Source organism: Rhinatrema bivittatum, chromosome 4 (genome assembly GCF_901001135.1).
Source record: "Rhinatrema bivittatum chromosome 4, aRhiBiv1.1, whole genome shotgun sequence".
Classification (NCBI taxonomy): Eukaryota; Metazoa; Chordata; class Amphibia; order Gymnophiona; family Rhinatrematidae; genus Rhinatrema; species Rhinatrema bivittatum.
In genome coordinates, this window is record NC_042618.1 from 24,919,701 (window position 1) to 24,940,400 (window position 20,700).

The 20,700-nt window shown below is 46.2% G+C and overlaps 1 protein-coding gene across 3 annotated transcripts in view; it reads left to right on the forward strand.

Moving 5' to 3' along the window:
- Window positions 1–20,700, forward strand: part of LOC115089681 (alpha-1-antitrypsin-like) — a 93,713-nt gene that overhangs the window by 50,124 nt on the left and 22,889 nt on the right. For all 3 annotated transcript variants that reach the window (XM_029597877.1, XM_029597875.1, XM_029597876.1), the window contains one exon: window positions 14,055–14,202. In XM_029597877.1, the coding sequence (XP_029453737.1) occupies window positions 14,055–14,202 (148 nt within the window). The remainder of the gene's footprint in view (window positions 1–14,054; window positions 14,203–20,700) is intronic.

Below are 20,700 nucleotides of genomic sequence, written 5' to 3' on the forward strand. Positions count from 1 at the left end.
TATAACTGGCGAACTTTGCTTACCAGAGTTAGGCACAGAACGTAAGCAGCTAACTCTGCTCCTCCCGGAAATGCCTCCCGCCCACCCCCAGCTTATTCAGCTAGAATTAACCTGCATACGGCTTTCAATATGGCCGAGTAGCCATTTAGTTGGATAACTTTTCAGTTAACCGACCAAATGACTTTTTAATATTGACCTCCTTATGCATGTTCATTGTGGATATCCTGTTTGTGGCTCTTGAGGAATGGAGATGAACACCCTGGTGTAGATCTTTGGAAGAATATAAAGTGAATCGATGACATTTTTAATTGAAAAATTATCTGCAGAGCAAAGCAGGTGCCAGAGCAAGTTTCATAGGTAAAGGACAGGCATGCTTTCACTTTTAAACTTGGAGCAAAATCTGCACGTAAAACCTACCCCAAGACTATCCCAAAACACAGCAAGTTCAATATCTACACAGCCCTTGAAAACTGTTTGAGCTATTTGGATACATTTAGTCCCCTAAGGCAGGTAAATTTAACCACTGATATTCTGGGCAGTCCATGGGACAAGGTTACGATGGATGGAAAAAGTGAGGTGGCTAGCACGGATTTTCACTGCCTAACTTACAGGACTAAATCACAGCACTGCAGGAGCCTAAATCTGGCCAGCCAGAGCTCAGGAACCCTCCCACAAGCCACAAAGCAATAAAAAAAAAAACCCCATCTCAAGCTGCAATCTCCTAAGCACCGTTCTCTCCATTATCATTTTAGTAACCTGCTGACCTGAGAGCTGTGATTCTCCCTTGCTTACCTCCCTCCCAGCACTGCATAACCATTTTTTATTAGCCTGCCCTCCTACTCTCCCTCCCAATACCCTGAGGCACAGACCTCTCTGCTTCCCCTCCCTTTGGGCACCTCAGAAGAATTTTCTTTTAAACTGCTAAAGTCAATATTTCTTCCTGCCACCACTGCATTTCTATGGTCTGCCCACCCTTCCACCATTGCCGCCTCTCCAAATCTTCATCAGCACCCCTCTGAAATACTGCTGACTTCATCCAAGCGGCACCCAGCTGAGCCAGCAGGAGGCGCACGCTTCCTTCCTGCTGCCTGGGCGTTGTTTGTTGCTTTGACAACAAGGCTAATAGGGGACTCCACTAGCATTGTTGTCAGAGCCGCCAGAAATGCCGAGCATGCGTCTCCTGCTGGTTCAGCTGGGGGGCCCCTTAGGGCAGGTTTTCCCCATTCAGGGGGTGCCAGTGGGGACTGAGTGTGTGGAGGAAGCAGGTCATAGAATTGGGAGGGAGGGGGATGGGGCAGGGAAGGTTTTTCATTATCGACCTCATAGTTTGAAAAGCGCCTCCTACAATTTGTTCCCTAAAAAATGATTTCAGTAGATTTCCACTTTAATCTTTGGTTCTTCTGCTACAACAAGAGAAGGTCTCAATAATACACGCGGTCCTGTGAGCAGTTACAGATGTGGAGGCAGAATTCCAGTTCTTTCATTTTGAAAGTGTTGCAGGCAATGGAAGGTAAAAAGCCAGTGACCCTACTGGCCTCAGGAATCCAGTAGGGTCACTGGCGTATCACAGCTCCAGGAGATGTAAGAACATAAGAACATGCCATACTGGGTCAGACCAAGGGTCCATCAAGCCCAGCATCCTGTCTCCAACAGTGGCCAATCCAGGATATAAGAACCTGGCAAGTACCCAAACACTAAGTCTATTCCATGTAACCATTGCTAATGGCAGTGGCTATTCTCTAAGTGAACTTAATAGCAGGTAATGGACTTCTCCTCCAAGAACTTATCCAATCCTTTGTTAAACACAGCTATACTAAGTGCACTAACCACATCCTCTGGCAACAAGTTCCAGAGTTTAATTGTGCGTTGAGTGAAAAAGAACTTTCTCCGATTAGTTTTAAATGTGCCACATGCTAACTTCATGGAGTGCCCCCTAGTCCTTCTATTATCTCATATCCCCCCCTCAGCCGTCTCTTCACCAAACTGAAAAGTCCTAACCTCTTTAGTCTTTTATCATAGGGGAGCTGTTCCATTCCCCTTATCATTTTGGTTGCTCTTCTCTGTTCATTATCCATCGCAACTATATTTTTTTGGAGATGCGGCGGCCAGAATTGTTCACAGTATTCAAGATGTGGTCTCACCATTGAGCAATACAGAGGCATTATGACATTTTCCGTTTTATTCACCATTCCCTTTCTAATAATTCCCAACTGTTACGACCCCGGGCCATACCCCGGGTCCCCTACCTCCTCCGAGGTCGGTCCGCTCTGCTAGGAACTCGTCGGGGCCTGTTCAGGCCTCTGCCGCGGCTCTCCCTCCTCGAGGGAGACGCCGGCGTTTTGCTGTGGCTGGCTCTGCCCCCTAGGCGCGCGCGCGCGCGCATGCGCGCGGGATTTAAAGGGGCCAGCATGGTAAAACCTCTGGGCCGTCCCTGGATGACGTCAGACGCCCAGACTACTTCAGCCCTGCTTCCTGGTTCCTTCTTCATCTTGCAACAAGGTTCCTGGTCTCCGGTCTGCTGTTGCTGCGTTCTTGGACTGCTCTTCATTTCGACCCAGCTTGTCTCCTGACTCCTCTCCGCTTCATCCTTGGCTCTGGTTCTTCGTCCCGCTCTTGTTCTGCCCTCCTTGCTGGTTTGATTCTTCTGGACTCTGACCCCTGGACTGGCTTTGGACCGCTCTCTGGACATCGACCCCTGGACTGGCTTTGGACCACTCTCTGGACACCGACCCCTGGATTGGCTGCGGACCGCTCTTTGGACTTAGACTCCTGGACCGGCTTTTGGATTTTCTTCGACTTCTCTACAGAGACTACCTACGACCTGCTGGAGGCGCCAGCCATCTGGAACCTACGACCTGCAGGAGGCGCCTGCATCCAGACCATCCTCAGTCTTCAGGGAGTCGCCTAAGTCCCAGCGGCCGGATCCCTACGGGCTCCTGCTGGGGGGACTCCGGCTTCCAGGGTGAATCTCCAAAAGTCCCAGCAGCTGGACTCCTAAGGGCTCCTCCCGGGGGAGTGCCGGTCTCCAGGGTGAAGACTCTTCAATCACCAGGGCCCAACATCGTCCGTCCTTCCTCTGGGTACCGAGTCCTTGGTCGCATAGGACTCCACCGTAGTCCAGTATCACAGCTTGCTCCGAGTTCCCCGAACCGCCTCCCAGTTGGGACACCTGCTGTGGACTTCTACAGTACTCCATCCTTTGTTCCAACCGGTCCAAGGATCCACGAACACAACACCAACATTCTGTTTGCTTTAACTGCCGCAGCACACTGAGCCGACGATTTCAATGATGCCTAGATCTCTTTCTTCGGTGGTAGCACCTAATATGGAACCTAACATTGTGTAACTATAGCATGGGTTATTTTTCCCTATATGCATCACCTTGCACTTATCCACATTAAATTTCATCTACCATTTCGATGCCCACTTTTCCAGTCTCAGAAGGTCTTCCTGCAATTTATCACAATCTGCTTGTGATTTAGCTACTCTGAACAATTTTGTATCATCTGCAAATTTGATTACCTCACTTGTCGTATTTCTTTCCAGATCATTTATAAATATATTGAAAAATACGGGTCCCAATACAGATCCCTGAGGCACTCCACTGCCCACTCTCTTCCACTGAGAAAATTGTCCATTTAATCCTACTCTATTTCCTGTCTTTTTTTCCTAGAAGCCTCTCATGAGGAAATTTGTCAAACGCCTTCTGAAAATCCAAATAAACTACGTCTATCGGTTCTCGCTTATCTACATGTTTATTAACTCCTTCAAAAAAGTGAGGGCGAACAAACAGGATTAGCAGCCAAATGTCCAAAAAATGGATTTCTTTATTGCAGGGTAACACGAGCGTGTGAAAAGTGCCCAACTCTGGCCGAGTTTCGCCCTTTTACAATGGGGCTACATCAGGGGCTCAACTCAAATCGTGTATGGATCAAAGGATCAAAGTCTTGAAAAAGACTGAACATTTATGGTTATTGGATTGGCTTGAGAATAATTGTATCAGCGGTATCACTGTTTTTGCATATACTGAGGTAGTGAATGTACCAGTATGCTTAGAGCTTGTGATGACAAACAAAGACAGCAGCATAGCTTTCCCCGTTTACTCAAAACTCGAAACTCGTGTTACCCTGCAATAAAGAAATCCATTTTTTGGACATTTGGCTGCTAATCCTGTTTGTTCGCCCTCACGGCTTTGTTAGACAGCCTTCCTTGCTGTTTCTTCAGTCCTTCAAAAAAGTGAAGCAGGTTTGTGAGGCAAGACTTGCCTTGGGTAAAGCCATGCTGACTTTATTCCATTAAACTATGTCTTTCTGTTGCGATTCCGGGCCGACCCCGGAATCGCCACCCACCTCGTCGAGAGTCCGCAAGGGCCCTGCGCTCCCCGGGCCTCCAGGGACCTCTGCCGCCGCAGGCCCGGCATCTCCCCACCTCGCGCGGGCCTGCAGCTCCTTCAGCTCCTGCCTCTTTGCCGCGCCGGAGCAGCCGGCGTCTCTCGGCGGTAGGCCCCGCCCCCTAGACGCGCGCGCGTCTCTGCTCAGAATTTAAAGGGGACAGCGCGGGAAACTATCGGGGACGCCTCCTGATGACATCAGACGCTGCAGGGTATTTAAGCCCTGCAGCTGGACTAGGACCTTGCCTTGCAACGAGGTTCCCAGGTATTCCTGTCTCCAGTTGCTGCGTTCTTGCTTCATTGTCTCCTACTTGGCTCCTGACCCCGGTTTGGCTTACGGTGATTCTTGGCTTCTGACCCTGGACTGGCTTGCGGTGATTCTTGGCTTCTGACCCCGGACTGGCTTACGGTAATTCTCTGGCTTCTGATCCCGGACCGGCTTACGTTGACTCTCTGGCTCCTGACTTCGAACTGGCTTACGGTGATCCATTGGTTCCTGACTCTGGACTGGCGAGCGACGACCCATCGGCACACAACCTTGGACTTCATCGGACCAGGCCCCCGCGGGCCCTCCTAAGTCCCAGCGGCCGGGTTCCTACGGGCTCCTCCTGGGGGGACTCCGGCTTCCAGGGTGAATCTCCTAAGTCCCAGCGGCCGAACTCCTACGAGCTCCTCTCGGGGGAGGATCGGCTTCCAGGGCGAAGATCTTCTCACCACAGTGCCAGCGCCACCATCTCCTTCTTTCTCGCCAAAGCTCTTGGTCGCATAGGGCTTCCAGAGTTCCACCTTCGGCCAGCCACCAGTCTATCCTTGCCGCCTCCCGGTCGGGACCACTGCTGTAACCACCTTCAGCAACTCTTCCCCTGGTTCCGATCGGCCCAAGGGTCCACGAATCCAACACTTTCTATATGTTCTGTGATTTTGATATTTAGAAAGCTTTCCACTGTTTTTCCTGGAACTGAAGTCAGGCTGACTGGTCTGTAGTTTCCCGGATCGCCCTTGGAGCCCTTTTTAAATATTGGGGTTACATTAGCTATCCTACAGTCTTCAGGTACAATGGATGATTTTAATGATAGGTTACAAATTTTTACAAATAGGTCTGAAATTTCATTTTTTAGTTCCTTCAGAACCATGGGGTGTATACCATCCGGGTGATTTACTGCTCTTCAGTTTGTCAGTCAAGCCTACCACATCTTCTAGGTTCACCGTGATTTGGTTCAGTCCATATGAATCATCACCTATGTTACACCGGGTGGGTATGATCAGGCAGGTTTGAGAAGATCTCCTTGTTTTTGTCTACTACATGCTTCGAGTCAGCTGTCTGTGCAATGGTTAGCTGCTTTCTGAAAGGAACTTGGGCTGGTCCACTTCAGGTCCAATCTCTGGGCCAAACTCTCCTTCCTGAACCATGCCACATTCCTGTGCTTCCCATTTCTTCAGGAGGTATATGTGGTAGATTTTTTTCCCATTTGTCTGGCTGAGCTATTTAGTAATTCACGGGCTCTGTTTTCTCCAACACTTCATAAGATCCTTTCCAACGTGCTAGCAGCTTGCTTTCTGATGATGGAAGGAGAAGAAGGCAATGGTCACCTGGCTGGAACATTCATTGGACAGTAGGACAATTGTAAGCTTTAGCTTGAGACCTCTGAACCTTTTCCAGACATAGGAGGGCTGCCTCTCTAGCCTTTTTTAGGCAATCTTGTATTTGGAGTACGTAGTCCACTAGGTTCTGCCTAGAGTTCACTTCATCTTCCCAGGTCTCATGAACTATGTCCAAGATTTCTCTTGGTCTCCTTCTAAATAGTAACTCAAATGGGGAAAATCCCAATGAGCTCTGTGGTACTTCGCAAATTGTGAACAGCACATAGGGTAGTAATGTGTACCAGTTCTTATCATCTCCATCCACAAATTTCCTCAACATTTGTTTGAGCATCTGATTGAAGTGCCAGTATATTTTCCTGGGTCTTTTCCTCCCCCAGGTGACTCCCAGAAGGTGACTATGTACTAACTGCATCACTGCTGACAATAGGGTTTGGGAACCAAGAGCTGTTCTATCACTTCCCCTTCCATACTTCCCTTTGTAACTCTGTAAAATAAATCCCCCTTTTATCACAAAATAGGGAGGAACAGGTTGTGCAAGCTACACCCCAGGGTCTACCTTTTCGTCTACCCGTTGTATATGTTCCTGGGCCCATTTAAAGGATTCATCCTGCCTCTAAGCTCCCCTAAAGTTTCCCAGATCACACAGAGGTTTCCACTCCAAGGGGTCCGGTAGGACATTCTGGGTGCGTGATTGTTCTCCCTCTGACTCCAAACCCTCCTCCTCGGCTGCCTCTAGATTAGCAGCGTAAGTGTACTTGTCCTGTCAACGTCATGTCTAGGACTTAGGAGTCTTAGAGTCTTTATGAAAAGGTCAGGGTCATCCAATGGAAAGAGTTCTGGCAACTCAAGTTCTTCATGGTTGTGGCTGGCTCAACCACTTGTAAGCTAGTTCCAGAGACACTTCAACTTTGGGCAGTCCTGTCCAATGATCATGGAGTAGGGTAGCCAAGGGAGTATTCCCACCTCGACCATCTCTTGGCTGGCCAGGATCTTCAGCTGCAACCAGCTTGTTGGATATTGTCGATGGTCCCCATGAATGCATGCCAGGGTCACTACTTTTTCATAGTCAGTTTGACTCGCTTCATTAAGTCTCTCTGAACCAGTGTTTTCACACTCTGAGTCTACTAAGGATTGTGTTGGAAGGCCATCTAGCTCGACCGAGACCATGAATGAAGAAACTGCCTGGCTAGAGACATCCACGAAGTTACAAAAGCATGGAGTCACAGTATTAATGTCCATCGCCTCATCTTTCCTATAGGGACAGGCTTTGGTGAAATGGCCCCTTGCTCTACAACTGAAGCACGGCAGTCCGACTGAGAGTTGCAGGTGAGGTTAAAAGTCCAGTTGGACCTATGCTGCTGACATTCGAGACCTCTGAGTTTTAGGACTATGCCATTCTTTGTCCGAGTTGAGGGCTTCTCTTGGAAAAATGGCGATTTGGACATGGTTGGGCCTGATGATAGGCCTCCACTACTTCCAGACCCTTTTCAACTGTAAGACTTGGGTACTGGCAAACCCACTGCCGCACGGGTGGGTCGAGGCTGTCCTGGAACTGTTCCAGCAGAACCACTTTGGCTACCTCCATTCCGGTTTTCCCTTCCTGGTGCAGCCACTTCCAGGCAGCATCTTTAAGTCTGTAGAATAGGTTTCTAGAGTTTTCTCTGAATAATCCCCCACTGAAATCGCTGTTAGTAGGCTTCTGGTGTGAGCCCCGATCTCCCTAGAATGGCTACCTTGAATACCAGATAGGTGGTCCTCTCTTCCGGATTATCTGTTTGGTAAGCATCTTGATAGCACCAGTGAGTAGATTCCCCAGATAGGTAGCCCACCTGTCTTCTGGGCATCCTGCCAGTTGTGCTGTATGCTCAAACCTTTTCAAGAAGTCATCTGGGTCTTCTCCAGTGTTTATCTTAAGGAGCGTCTGTGACACTGAAGGTGGCCTGGTTACAGCCATTTGCACAGCTTGGGCTATCTGCATTAGAACCGTATGCTACTGTGTCACCTGCTCTTGCAATGCCTGCTGCTGATTAATTTGGGTTTGCAGAGCATTTTGTAATTGCTGCTGACTGATAGCAAGGACCTGATCACCTGCTCCATCTTCTCTGCTTACTGAGCTGTCTCCAAGTTACATATCTCTCTGGGGATAGGACAGTGGAAAAACAAAAACATCTGCTGGCCTATCCAGCCCTTACTCACTGCTTGACCCCTGACTATGCAAGCGGGGCTAGTCTCCTTAGCCTGCTATGCAAAAGCTGGGTGAATGGAACTGGAAAGAACCAGGAAAAGAAAAAAAGCACTGCAAACTTTTTTTTCTCTTGCTGTGGCTGTGGGCTCTTGTCTGTGCTTCCCCCTTAGGCAAGAAATCCCAATTCTGCCACCATATGTGATAACTCAAGTGTTAGCAGCTTGGGAACTGCCAGAGGAAAAAGGAGACAGACTCTGACTGTTCCTTAGGGTGTACTTTATTTACAGTGAAAAAGTCAACTGAAAACAAAATGTACAGCTCACCTTAGCTTCAGCTTATACATAGTCCTCACACATAACATGTCTTAACATATGGGGGGTCTCTGCCACTTCCCCGGGGCCCATCTAACCCTTCTAATCCTGAGGTCTTACACTCTGGGGAAGAGCTCCTCTTTTCACTCAAGATTCTATGTGGGTCTCAACTTTAAGGAGGGCCAGGCAAGACTGCTGTGCCTGGTTTCTTAAGGTGGTCCAAGAGAGATGTCTGTATACTCCCTTACAGGCAGCATCTCAAACTTAGCCATGTCCACCATTGCCTTTCACATGTCTCTTTAGAGACTCTTTCCATTTTGTGCTTGCTTCTGTCCACCCATGCTAAGCTTTCTTCCTCAGAAAAATAAAACAAAACAAAAGCCCCTTCTATAAGAGTCAAAATCCAAACCCAGGAAGAGGATTTGCCAATTAGTTTCAAATGTTAATTACGGTACATGTTTTAAAAAGTCATGGGATAGGTGGCGATGTCCTTTCGTGGATTACAAACTGGCTAAAAGACAGAAAACAGAGAGTAGGATTAAATGGACAATTTTCTCAGGGGAAGGGAGTGAGCAGTGGAGTGCCTCAGGGATCTGTATTGGGACCTTACTTTTCAATATATTTATAAGTGATCTAGAAAGAAATATGACGAGTGAGGTAATTAAATTTGCAGATGATACAAAATTGTTCAGAGTAGTTAAATCACAAGCAGATTGTGATAAATTGCAGGAAGACCTTGTGAGACTGGAAAATTGTGCATCCAAATGGTAGATGAAATTTAATGTGGATAAGTGCAAGGTGATTCATATAGGGAAAAATAACCCATGCTATAGTTACACAATGTTAGGTTCCATATTAAGTGCTACCACCCAAGAAAGAGATCTAGGCGTCATAGTGGATAACACATTGAAATCGTCAGTTCAGTATGCTGCGGCAGTTAAAAAAGCAAACAGAATGTTGGGAATTATTAGAAAGGGAATGGTGAATAAAACGGAAAATGTCATAATGTCTCTGTATCGTTCCATGGTGAGACCACACCTTGAAAGCTGTGTACAATTCTGGTTTCTGCATCTCAAAAAAGATATATTTGCGATGGAGAAGGTACAGAGAAGGGCGACCAGAATGATAAGGGGAATGGAACAGCTCCCCTATGAGGAAAGACTAAAGAGGTTAGGACTTTACAGCTTGGAGAAGAGATGGCTAAGGGGGGAGATGATAGAGGTGTTTAAAATCATGAGAGGTCTAGAACCGGTAGATGTGGATCAGTTATTTACTCTTTCAGATAATAGAAAGACTAGGGGGCACTCCATGAAGTTAGCATGTGGCACGTTTAAACCTAATTGGAGAAAGTGATTTTTCACTCAACGCACAATTAAACTCTGGAATTTGTTGCCAGAGGATGTGATTAGTTCAGTTAGTGTAGCTGTGTTTAAGGATTGGATAAGTTCTTGGAGGAGACGTCCATTACCTGCTATTATAGAAACATAGAAATGACGGCAGAAAAAGACCAATCGGCCCATCCAGTTTGCCCAGCAAGCTCCCACAATTATTTTCCCATACTTATATGTTTCATTATTTTCCCATACTTATCTGTTTCATCTACCACCAAGTTCAGAGCCCTTGTTGGTGACTGTTTGATTCAAATTTCCTGCTGTCCCCTGTCATTGATGCAGAGAGTAATGTTGGAGTTGCATCAAAGGTGAGCATAAGAACATAAGAAAATGCCATACAGGGTCAGACCAAGGGTCCATCAAGCCCAGCATCCTGTTTTCCAACAGTGGCCAATCCAGGCCATAAGAACCTGGCAAGTACCCATAAGGCTTAATGGTTAAGGGTAGTAACCACCATATCAAGCAAGTTACCCCGATGCTTGGTTACCCAGACTGCACAGATCAATGCCTTGTTGGATGTTGTCTGAATGTAAAACCTGTTTTCCACATTTTCCCCTACCATTGAAGCAAAGGGCAGTGCTGTATATGTATTCAAAGAGATGTATCAGACCTAATTGGTTTAGAGTAGTAACCTCCGTAATAAGCAAGCTACCCCCGCTCTTATCTGTTTACCCAGATTGTGAAATTCAGTCCTTGTTGGTGGTTGTCTGAATGCAAATCCTGTTTTCCACATTTCCCTTGCCGTTGAAGCAGAGAGCAATGTTGGAGTTGCGAAGGCTTATTGAATAAGGGTAGTAATCATCAGGTAGAAGCCTCCATTACAGTACTCCACCCCCATGGCTCTTCTCTTCATTCCCATCCTCTAGTCTTTATGGATCCACAGTGTTTATCCCATGCCCCTTTGAAATCCTTCACAGTTTTAGTCTTCACCACTTCCTCTGGAAGGGCATTCCAGGCATCCACCACCCTCTCCGTGAAGAAATACTTCCTGACATTGGTTCTGAGTCTTCCTCCCTGTAGCTTCAAATCGTGTCCCCTTGTTCCACTGATTTTTTTTTCAACGGAAAAGGTTTGTTGTTGACCATGGATCAATAAAACCTTTCAAGTATCTGAAAGTCTGTATCATATCACCCCTGCTCCTTCTCTCCTCCAGGGTGTACATATTTAGGTTCTTTAATCTCTCCTCATAAGTCATTTTATGAAGACGATCCACCTTTTTGGTCACCCTTCTCTGGACCGCCTCCATTCTGTCTCTGTCCCTTTGGAGATACGGTCTCCAGAACTGAACACAGTACTCCAGGTGAGGCCTCACCAAGGCCCTGTACAAGGGGATCATCAATTCCTTTCTCTTACTAGATATTCCTCTCTCTATGCAGCCCAGCATTCTTCTGGCTTTAGCTATTGCCTTGTCACTTTGTTTTGCCGAATTCAGATCATTAGACACTATCACCCCAAGTTCTCTCACCTGCTCTGTGCACATCATCCCTTCACCCCCCATCAAATACAGTTCTTTTGGATTTCCACATCCCATATGCATGACTCTGCACTTCTTGGCATTGAATCTCAGCTGCCATATCTTTGACCACTCTTCCAGCTTCCTTAAATGCCGTCTCATTCTCTCCATTCCTTCCGGCGTGTCCACTCTGTTGCAGATCTTAGCATCATCCGCAAAAAGACAGACCTTACCTTCTATCTCATCCGCAATGTCACTCACAAAGATATTGAACAGGACCAGTCCCAACACCAATCCTTGCGGCACTCCACTTAACACCACTCTCTCTCAGAGTAAGTTCCATTTACCATCACACATTGTCTTCTGTCTGTCAACTAGTCTGCAATCCAGGCCACCACCTCGGCACTCACTCCTAAGCTTCTCATTTTATTCACAAGGCTCCTGTGCGGGACCGTATCAAAAGCTTTGCTGAAATCCAAGTAGATGACATCGAGTGCTCTTCCTCGATCTAATTCCCTAGTCACCCAGTCAAAAAAGTCAATCAGAATTGTCTGACAGGACCTTCCCTTGGTGAATCCATGCTGCCTCTGGGCCAGCAATTCTTTCAGCTGTAGATGGTTCACTATTCTTTCTTTCAACAGCGACTCCATTACTTTTCCTACCACCGAGGTAAGACTAACCAGCCTGTAGTTTCCAGCCTCTCTCTGCTCCCACTCTTGTGAAGCGGGACCACCACCGCACTTCTCCAATCACTCGGCACCACTCCCGTTTCTAGGGATCTATTGATCAGGTCATGCAGCAGAACCGCCAGCACATCTCTGAGCTACCTCAGTATCCTGGGATTAAACCACATCAGGCCCCATGGCTTTGTCAATTTTTAGTTTTCCAAGCTCTTCCCATAACTTCTGTAGACAGAGTTGCATCTACTCAACTCCCCTTCAGTTTCTTGTTAATTAGCGACGGCCCTTCTCCAGGATCCTCTTTAGTGAACACCGAACTGAAGTATTCGTTTAATATTTCTTCCATTTCTTCATCTCTCTCCACACACTGATCCTTTTCACCTTTCAATTTCACTATACTATATTGGACCTTTCTCCTTTTTCTGATGTATCTGAAAAATGTGTTGTCACCTCGCTTTACCTCTTTGGCAATCCTTTCTTCCGCTTGACGTTTTGCCATCTTGATTACTTTCTTTGTCTCCCTCAGTTCCATCAGATATTCTTCCTTGTGCTCCTCCCTTTGGGATCCTTTATATTTCTTGAATACTGTTCTTTTAGCTTTTATTTTGTCAGCCACCTCCTTGAGAACTAGATAGGTTTCATTTTTCTTTTGCTTTTATTTACTTTTCTAACATATAGATTAGTTGCCTTGGTAATTGCTCCTTTTAGTTTGGTCCATTGTTGTTCCACATCTCTCTTGTTCTCCCAGCCTTCTAGTTCTTCCTCCAGGTACTTCCCCATTTCATCAAAGTCCGTGTTTTTGAACAGCAAAACTCGGGTCATTGTGCTTTTTCTCCGTATCCTATTTGTGATATGAAACCATACCGTTTGATGATCACTGGTGCTAGGTGGGCACCCACCTGGATATTAGAGACATTATCTCCATTGGTGAGCACTAAATCAAGTGTAGCTTCCTTCCTTGTGGGTTCCATTACCATTTGTTTTAACAGAGCCCCTTGCAGGGCATCCACTATCTCTCTACTTTTGTTAGATTCTGCAGAAGGGATTCTCAAGTCTACTTCCGGCATATTAAAATCTCCAGCAATCACCACTTCTCCTTTCTTTCCCATCTTTTGGATGTCTTCAACCAGATCTCTGTCAAGCTCTTTTGATTTGGAGGACTGTAAACCACTCCAATAAAAATGGATGCCCCATCATCTTTTTTTAGGTCGGCCCATAGTGCTTCTTCTTTGCCCCATCTTCCTTGTAGCTTAGATGCTTGGATATTGTTTCTGACATAAAGAGCCACTCCTCCCCCTTTCCTGTCCTCTCTGTCCTTCCTTAATAATTTATAGCCCAGTATTGCCGTATCCCAATTGTGAGATTCCGTGAACCATGTCTCCATGACAGCAACAATGTCCAAGTCCGTCTCTACCATTAGTGCTTATAGATCTGGGATTTTATTGCCCATACTACAAGCATTTGTGCTCATAGCTTTCCAACTTTTCTCGTTCAGGTTACTGCTTTTCTTGGACTCCTTTTGTGCCTTATTTAGTTGAGTCTTGTTATCCACTTCACCCTTTTCCATTGCATTTGTAAGTTGACTTAGAAAAGAGCCACTGCTATTACTAGCAACAGTAACATGTAAACCGGTTTTAGTTTCATGTAAACTGGTGCGATATGTAACCTATACAGGAACATCAGTATATAAAAGTTAAAAATAAATAAATAGATAACATGGAATAGAATTAGATTTTGGGTACTTGCCAGGTTCTTATTGCCTGGATTGGTCACTGTTGCAAACAGGATGCTGGGCTTGATGGACCCTTGGTCTGACCCAGTATGGCATGTTCTTATTTGGATATCACTAAATGAAATCTTTTAATACATTAAATATGCAAGACAAAAAATTATACTTTATAACATGACTACTACAGTACCTGAATGTAATGCACTTTGAAGCGCTGAAAAAGTGCGAAAAGCGGAACATAAATCTAAAAAAATAAAAATAAATAAATAAAATATAATTGATAACTGTAATCTTTGTGCTGCTTCCTTTACAGATCTGTAAATTTGTATCTTCCAAAGTTCACTATGTCTTCAACCCTTGATTTAAAAGAACCATTAATGAAGCTGGGAATGCCTGTCATCTTTTCCAATGCAGCTGATTTCTCTAGAATCACTGGATACCGTGACTTGACAGTATCAAAAGTAAGATTTTGAATGATCTGCTTTCCTATCCTTTTTGCTGATTCCTTCACAATGATTATTATCAATGGGGGAGCCAATATTAATATAATTAGCAAGCAGGGTTCAAGTTGTAAATAAGTTCCCTATGCCTTTATTATGGTTGTTCCTTTTTTCTCTTACTTCTGCCCTTTCTCCTTCTCCTTCCCACCCCCTCTCCCCCTTTCTTGCCTGCTCCCACTCCCTGCTCCTCGTTCATTGTAATTCCTCCTTTCTTGAGTTAATTGGAGCTGGGAGAAAGGGTCGAGTGGCCGGCGCTGGGACCCATCAGGGTAAGGCCCTCATTTCTCGCCCTACCACCGACGGCCCACCACCGGCCACGAGAGCACATGTAGCCGCAAAGCCCGAACGAAGCACCCGAAAGCTAAGAGAGAAAAAAAAAAGTCGCGCTGCTGTCGTCACTCACCCACGTCCTAGGAGGGGATTTAAATCCTCACTAGCTCTTTGGGTGCTGTTCGCCTGGCGTCGCGCACCAAAGGCGCGCAACAAAGGAGCCTGCCCCTTTATGCGCCCCTTCGTGCAGCCCCAAAGAGCAGCCCAGATTTCTCTTCCGCTACCAATCCCTCCTCTACTTTAGATCCTCATCTAACTACCTTCTTGCAAATAATACAGGGCGACAGAAACACCAACATTCAGCTCAAAAACAACACCTCCAGACCTCGCCCTCCAACATCGAATCCCGGAACACCCACTACGACTACCGACTATCCCCTATCACATCTAAATACTACTTACTCATCACACATACCTCTGGACTTCCTCCAAATCTCCTCACAATATCACCCAGTACTATCTTCCAGTGACGTCTGACCTTCAGCATCCCTCAAGACCTGTTCTAAGCTCGCCACTCCACCCGTCACTCCACCCACCACTCCACCCGTCCTTCCTCCCAAGATCCACCAAGAAACCTCTATACCAACCAAACCCAACATATCTATTCCTCAAAACAAGAAGGCACTCGAACAACAAACTTTCAAGCAACTTCACCACGATTCCCAACTAACAAGATGAATCCTCTGACAAGATTCAGGCACTTGATCAACATCCCAATCAATAAAAACATCAAAAACCTAATATACCTCACCTTCTTTCTAATAAACGCCCAATCACTGACCAAAAAATTCATACTAATATCCGACCTGATTCAAGAAACAAACCCGGACTTCATAGCAATAACAGAGACATGGTTTAAAAACACTGATCAAGCTATAATTAATCAAATAGCGAACAACAACTACAACTTATTCTCAATCCCACGTAAGTCACGCAGAGGAGGAGGACTACTACTAATAATCAAGAAGAACCTCAACATGAAATGGATCCCCAACATCCATCCCAATAAATACGAAATCACTCTCTTTGACTCAGAACACCTACAAATATGCTTGGTCTACTGCCCCCCCAAACTCCTGGAAAACGATATCTCCCCTCTACTTGAATACCTAATCACTAACATCAGCACAAAAAAACCCACTATAATTCTCGGAGATTTCAACCTCCACATGGACAACAACCCCAAGTCACAAAACAGCTAAACCCTACTAGACATGCTTTCCAGCTTCAACCTGACACAACAAGTAAACATACCCACTCATAAAGCGGGTCACACTTTGGACCTAATCTTCACCAGCCACCACTTTTCTGACACATTCATCTCAGCCAGCCCAGTCCCATGGTCGGACCACGTCCTCTTACGATGCAGAACTCTTGCACAATCCAACATCTCTACAAGTAGAAACAATACCACCTCATTCAATTATCGACCTCCTTTCCAACTAAACCTACTACAACAAGAGCTTGGAAAGCAACTAATCAATCTAGACCTCTCAAACATCAACAGTGCGATACAATCCTGGCTCCATTTAACAGAACAAACAGCAAACAACAAACTCCATAAAAACTAAACAGCTAAAGAAAAAACAAGATAAAAATAACCTTTGGTTTAACTCACATCTCAGTTCAATGAAAACGAACCTCAGAAGATTGGAAAAAGAATGGAAAAAACACAAGAACTCTTCTAACCTTCAAAGATACCGCACACAAATGGCCACCTACAAAAACACTATAACAAACACCAAATGCAACTACTACGGCCAAAAGATAAAGAACTCTTCAAATAACTCAAACACACTGTTCAACATTATCAGAAATCTCATCGAAGAAAACAACAACACCACTTCACCCAAATCTAACAACCTAAGCCAAGACCTAGTCATATTCTTTAAAAACAAAATAAGCAAAATAACAGGAAACTTTCAAAACACCCCATCCACAGAGGGAAATTTCGAAACAAACGCTACAACTCCTGGTCAGACTTTGAACCCATATCAAACATAGAAGCCGAAAAAATGCTAAGAAAAATCAACCCTGCACGCCACGAGCTTGATACTATACCTACACGCAACCTGAAAGAAATGGCACACATCATAGCACCTACAATCTCTGCCATCATCAACAAATCTCTCGAAGAAGGTGAGCTACCAACCGAACTAAAAACCGCAACCATCACTCCCATTCTAAAAAAGAAGAACCTAAACCCTGCGGATCTAAACAACTACAGACCCATCTCAAACCTCCCCTTACTCGCAAAGATGACCGAGAAAGCAGCACTAAAACAACTTAATGAACACCTCGAGAGCAACAATATTCTCCATGCCGCTCAACATGGATTCAGAAAAAACCACAGTACGGAAACTCTTCTAGTCAACCTATCAAACAAAATAATAAGGGGCTTTGACAACAACCTATGCCACATCCTAATCTTACTCGATCTTTCTGGGGCATTTGATACTGTGGACCACAGTTGCCTACTAGGGGTGTGCATTCGTATTGAACATAAATGTAAAACGCTACTTTTTTTTTTTTTTAACTTAAAAAAGTGATGAGACATAAACGATCGAATTTCCAACTTATTCAACAAAGCTATGTTGAATATGTTGGAAATCGCGATTGTTGATCCAAAATAAACATTTAAACCCCTCACCTTCCTTAATCCCCCCCCCCAAAGACTTACCACAACTCCCTGGTGATCCAGCGAGGAGTGAGGACGCCATTTCTGAAATCCTGTGCGAGGAGCACGTGATGTCGGCGCCACGTCGGAGTGACGTGGCGTCACATGATTCCCCGCGGGTTCGCGCCGGAATGCTCGTTCGGCCCAAAAGGAACTTTTGGCCAGCTTGGGGGGGTCAGGAGGCCCCCCCAAGCTGGCCAAAAGTTCCTTTTGGGCCGAACGAGGGTGCCGGAGGGAACTCGCAGGGAATCACGTGACGCCGCGTCACTCCGACGTGGCGCCGACGTCACGTGATTCCCCGCGGGGTCGCTTCCGGGATCCTCGTTTGGCCCAAAAGGAACTTTTGGCCAGCTTGGGGGCCCCCCCAAGCTGGCCAAAAGTTCCTTTTGGGCCGAACGAGGGTGCCGGAGGGAACTTGCGGGGAATCACGTGACGCCGCGTCACTCCGACGTGGCGCCAACGTCACGTGATTCCCCGCGGGGTCGCTTCCGGGATCCTCGTTCGGCCCAAAAGGAACTTTTGGCCAGCTTGGGGGTGTCAGGAGGCCCCCCCAAGCTGGCCAAAAGTTCCTTTTGGGCCGAACGAGGATCCCGGAAGCGACCCCGCGGGGAATCATGTGACGCCGCGTCACTCCGACGTGACGCCGACGTCACATGCTCCTTGCAAAGTTGGTCAGAAATGGCGTCCTGACCCCGCTGGATCACCAGGGAGTTGTGGTAAGTCTTGGGGGGGTGGGGGATTAAGGAGGGTGAGGGGTTTAAATTTTTATTTGCACATATGGACATATACTCAACTCATTGAATTCTGTTTATGTCCATATTGACCGCAAATGGGACCCCCTTTGGACATATGGACATATGGACATAAACTTTTGCTCTGCACATCCCTATTGCCTACTGTCAAGACTAGCCAGTATCGGTCTCTCCGGCAAAACCTTCAACTGGTTCAAATCATTCCTAAAAGACAGATTTTTCAAGGTCACCATTAACAACAAATCCTTAAATTCCCTTCCTCTCGAAACTGGAGTACCACAAGGATCCGCACTCTCGGCCACGCTCTTCAACATCTATCTTCTTCCACTTTGTCACCTCATATCAACCCTCGGAGTAACATTCTACATGTACGCCGATGACATCCAACTCCTCATCCCAGTAACATCCACAATAGAAGAGGCACTTAGCACTGCAGCCAAATACCTAATCGCTATCAGAGACATGCTGAACCACCTAAAGTTATGCCTCAACATGAACAAAACGGAATGCATACTCATAGGAAGAAACATCTCAGCACTATCATCTCCATCACTCTCACTACAAATAGATAACATCAACATCCAACTGAAAGAATCGACAAAGGACCTCGGCATCTGGATCGACAACGAACTCAACTTAAAAAAGAACATCGCAACCAAAACCAAAGAAGGCTTTCACAAACTTCACCTCCTCAAACACCTAAACCCACTTCTCCACCAACATGATTTCAGAACAGTTCTACAATCGCTCGTCTTCAACAGCATTGATTACTGCAACTCCCTTCTGATTGGCCTACCTAAAACTACACTAAAACCTCTACAACTACTACAAAATGCCGCAGCAAGAATATTAACTGGAAAAAAAGAAATCAGAACACATCACCCCTGTCCTGAAAACTCTTCACTGGCTCCCAATCGAGCAAAGAATAGAATTCAAAACTCTACAATAGTTCACAGTGCTTTACACAAAGCCAACAACTCTGCACTCAATGACATAATCCAACAACACAAACCTCAACGACTGACCAGAACAGCCAACAAACTACACCTAGAAATACCCTCGCTTCCTCTCGTGAAACTCACCAACACCAGGAACAGAGCGTTCTCCATAGCAGGACCAAATTTATGAAACTCTATACCTCTACAGTTAAGATCAGTCTGCGACATCAAATCCTTCAAAAAAGAACTAAAAACTTGGTTATTCAGCCAAACTTTCAGAGACGGCGTGGGCTAAGCAACGTACATCTATCTCGAACCACTACACATTTCCGATCCCGCTCTTTAGTCACACCCTCCTCTTGCCCCCACCTTTCCATCCCCACCCCTCCTAGTCTTCCTTCGTCTTGCACCACCCCACCCACCATGCCCCGGTCTCCTACATAAGCCCCTTTCGCCGACCACACAATCTACTGTGCTGCCCTTGCCTCGTTAACTTCATATTTTCGTATTCCAGGAACATTATAATAGTTCTATTAAGTAATCTCTTAATCATATTCAATTTCTTTTTTTTATGTTACACAACGTTCTAAGGTTAGCTGTATGAATTATGTTGTTGTATGTATTATGTTGTTCTCATGTAAACCGGAGTGAAGGCAGAATGCTATACTTCGTTATATAAAAGATCTAAAAATAAATAAATAAATAAATAAATAAATCATCACAGAAGGTGGGAGGGAATCCAAGGGTGGGATCCGCTTGCATCGTATAGTAGAACTTGATGGAGTCAAGATTGGGTGCAGGCGCCTCCTGCAGGTCGTGGAACCCAACCGGGCATCGATGAAAGGATGAAAGTCCAGATGCAAGCGACTCCTGCAGGTCATGGAATCCAAACAGCTGGTGAAAACAATTTCTCCAGGGATGCTGGCGCCTCCAGCATGTTGTAAAACGTTTTGGGACTGGATAACAGTCCAGGAACAGAAACCCGGGACACGGACAGTCCCTACCAGGCACATGGCCTTCGCAATCTGTTAGGAAGCGCTAGGAGAGCGGTTCCGCTTTCTAGGGGGAACATCAGTAACTGGAGGATGGACATCTGGACTGGATCATGGAACATCAGGAACTGGAGGATGGACATCAAGACTGACCGTGGATATCGGCACGACCCCAAAGGACTCGAAAGCAGAACCGAGGCTGGTGAGACATGTCTGAGCCTGGGCTGAGACCATGAAACCAAGCCCCTGCCGACCTGCACAGCCTATATGAGGCCAAACACGCAAGGTTGGTCTCTGAGTGATCCTCTGACTACTCCAAGCCCTTTCGGACCTGCCACTGGGAACGGCAAAGGCGGCTGGCCGGACAGGAGGCTCTGGAACACGAAGACTCAAATGAGAAACTTGGAGTCATGAAGACACAGCAAGAAGCTTGAGACGTGAAGACTCAGGAGCAAGGTTCAGGAGCAAAGTCAAGTACTGGGTTGAGGCTGCAACGCAGCACGCCCTACACAGCCCACCACGGGACTGGTCACGGACCACGCTTGAGTGCGAGGCAGACTCCAGACAAATACGTGGAAGATGAAGCCTGAACATGGCGAAGATTCAGTAGAAGCCTGTAGCAAGGCACGCCCTACACAGCTGCCCATGGCTGGTCACGGACCACACTGAAATGGAACAGGTTCAATCAGAGTCTTAGGCATGGATGGAGCAGTCTCAAGAACATCCGAGGGCCGGAATGAGAGTCGGGACGGAGGACCAAGACAAGACTT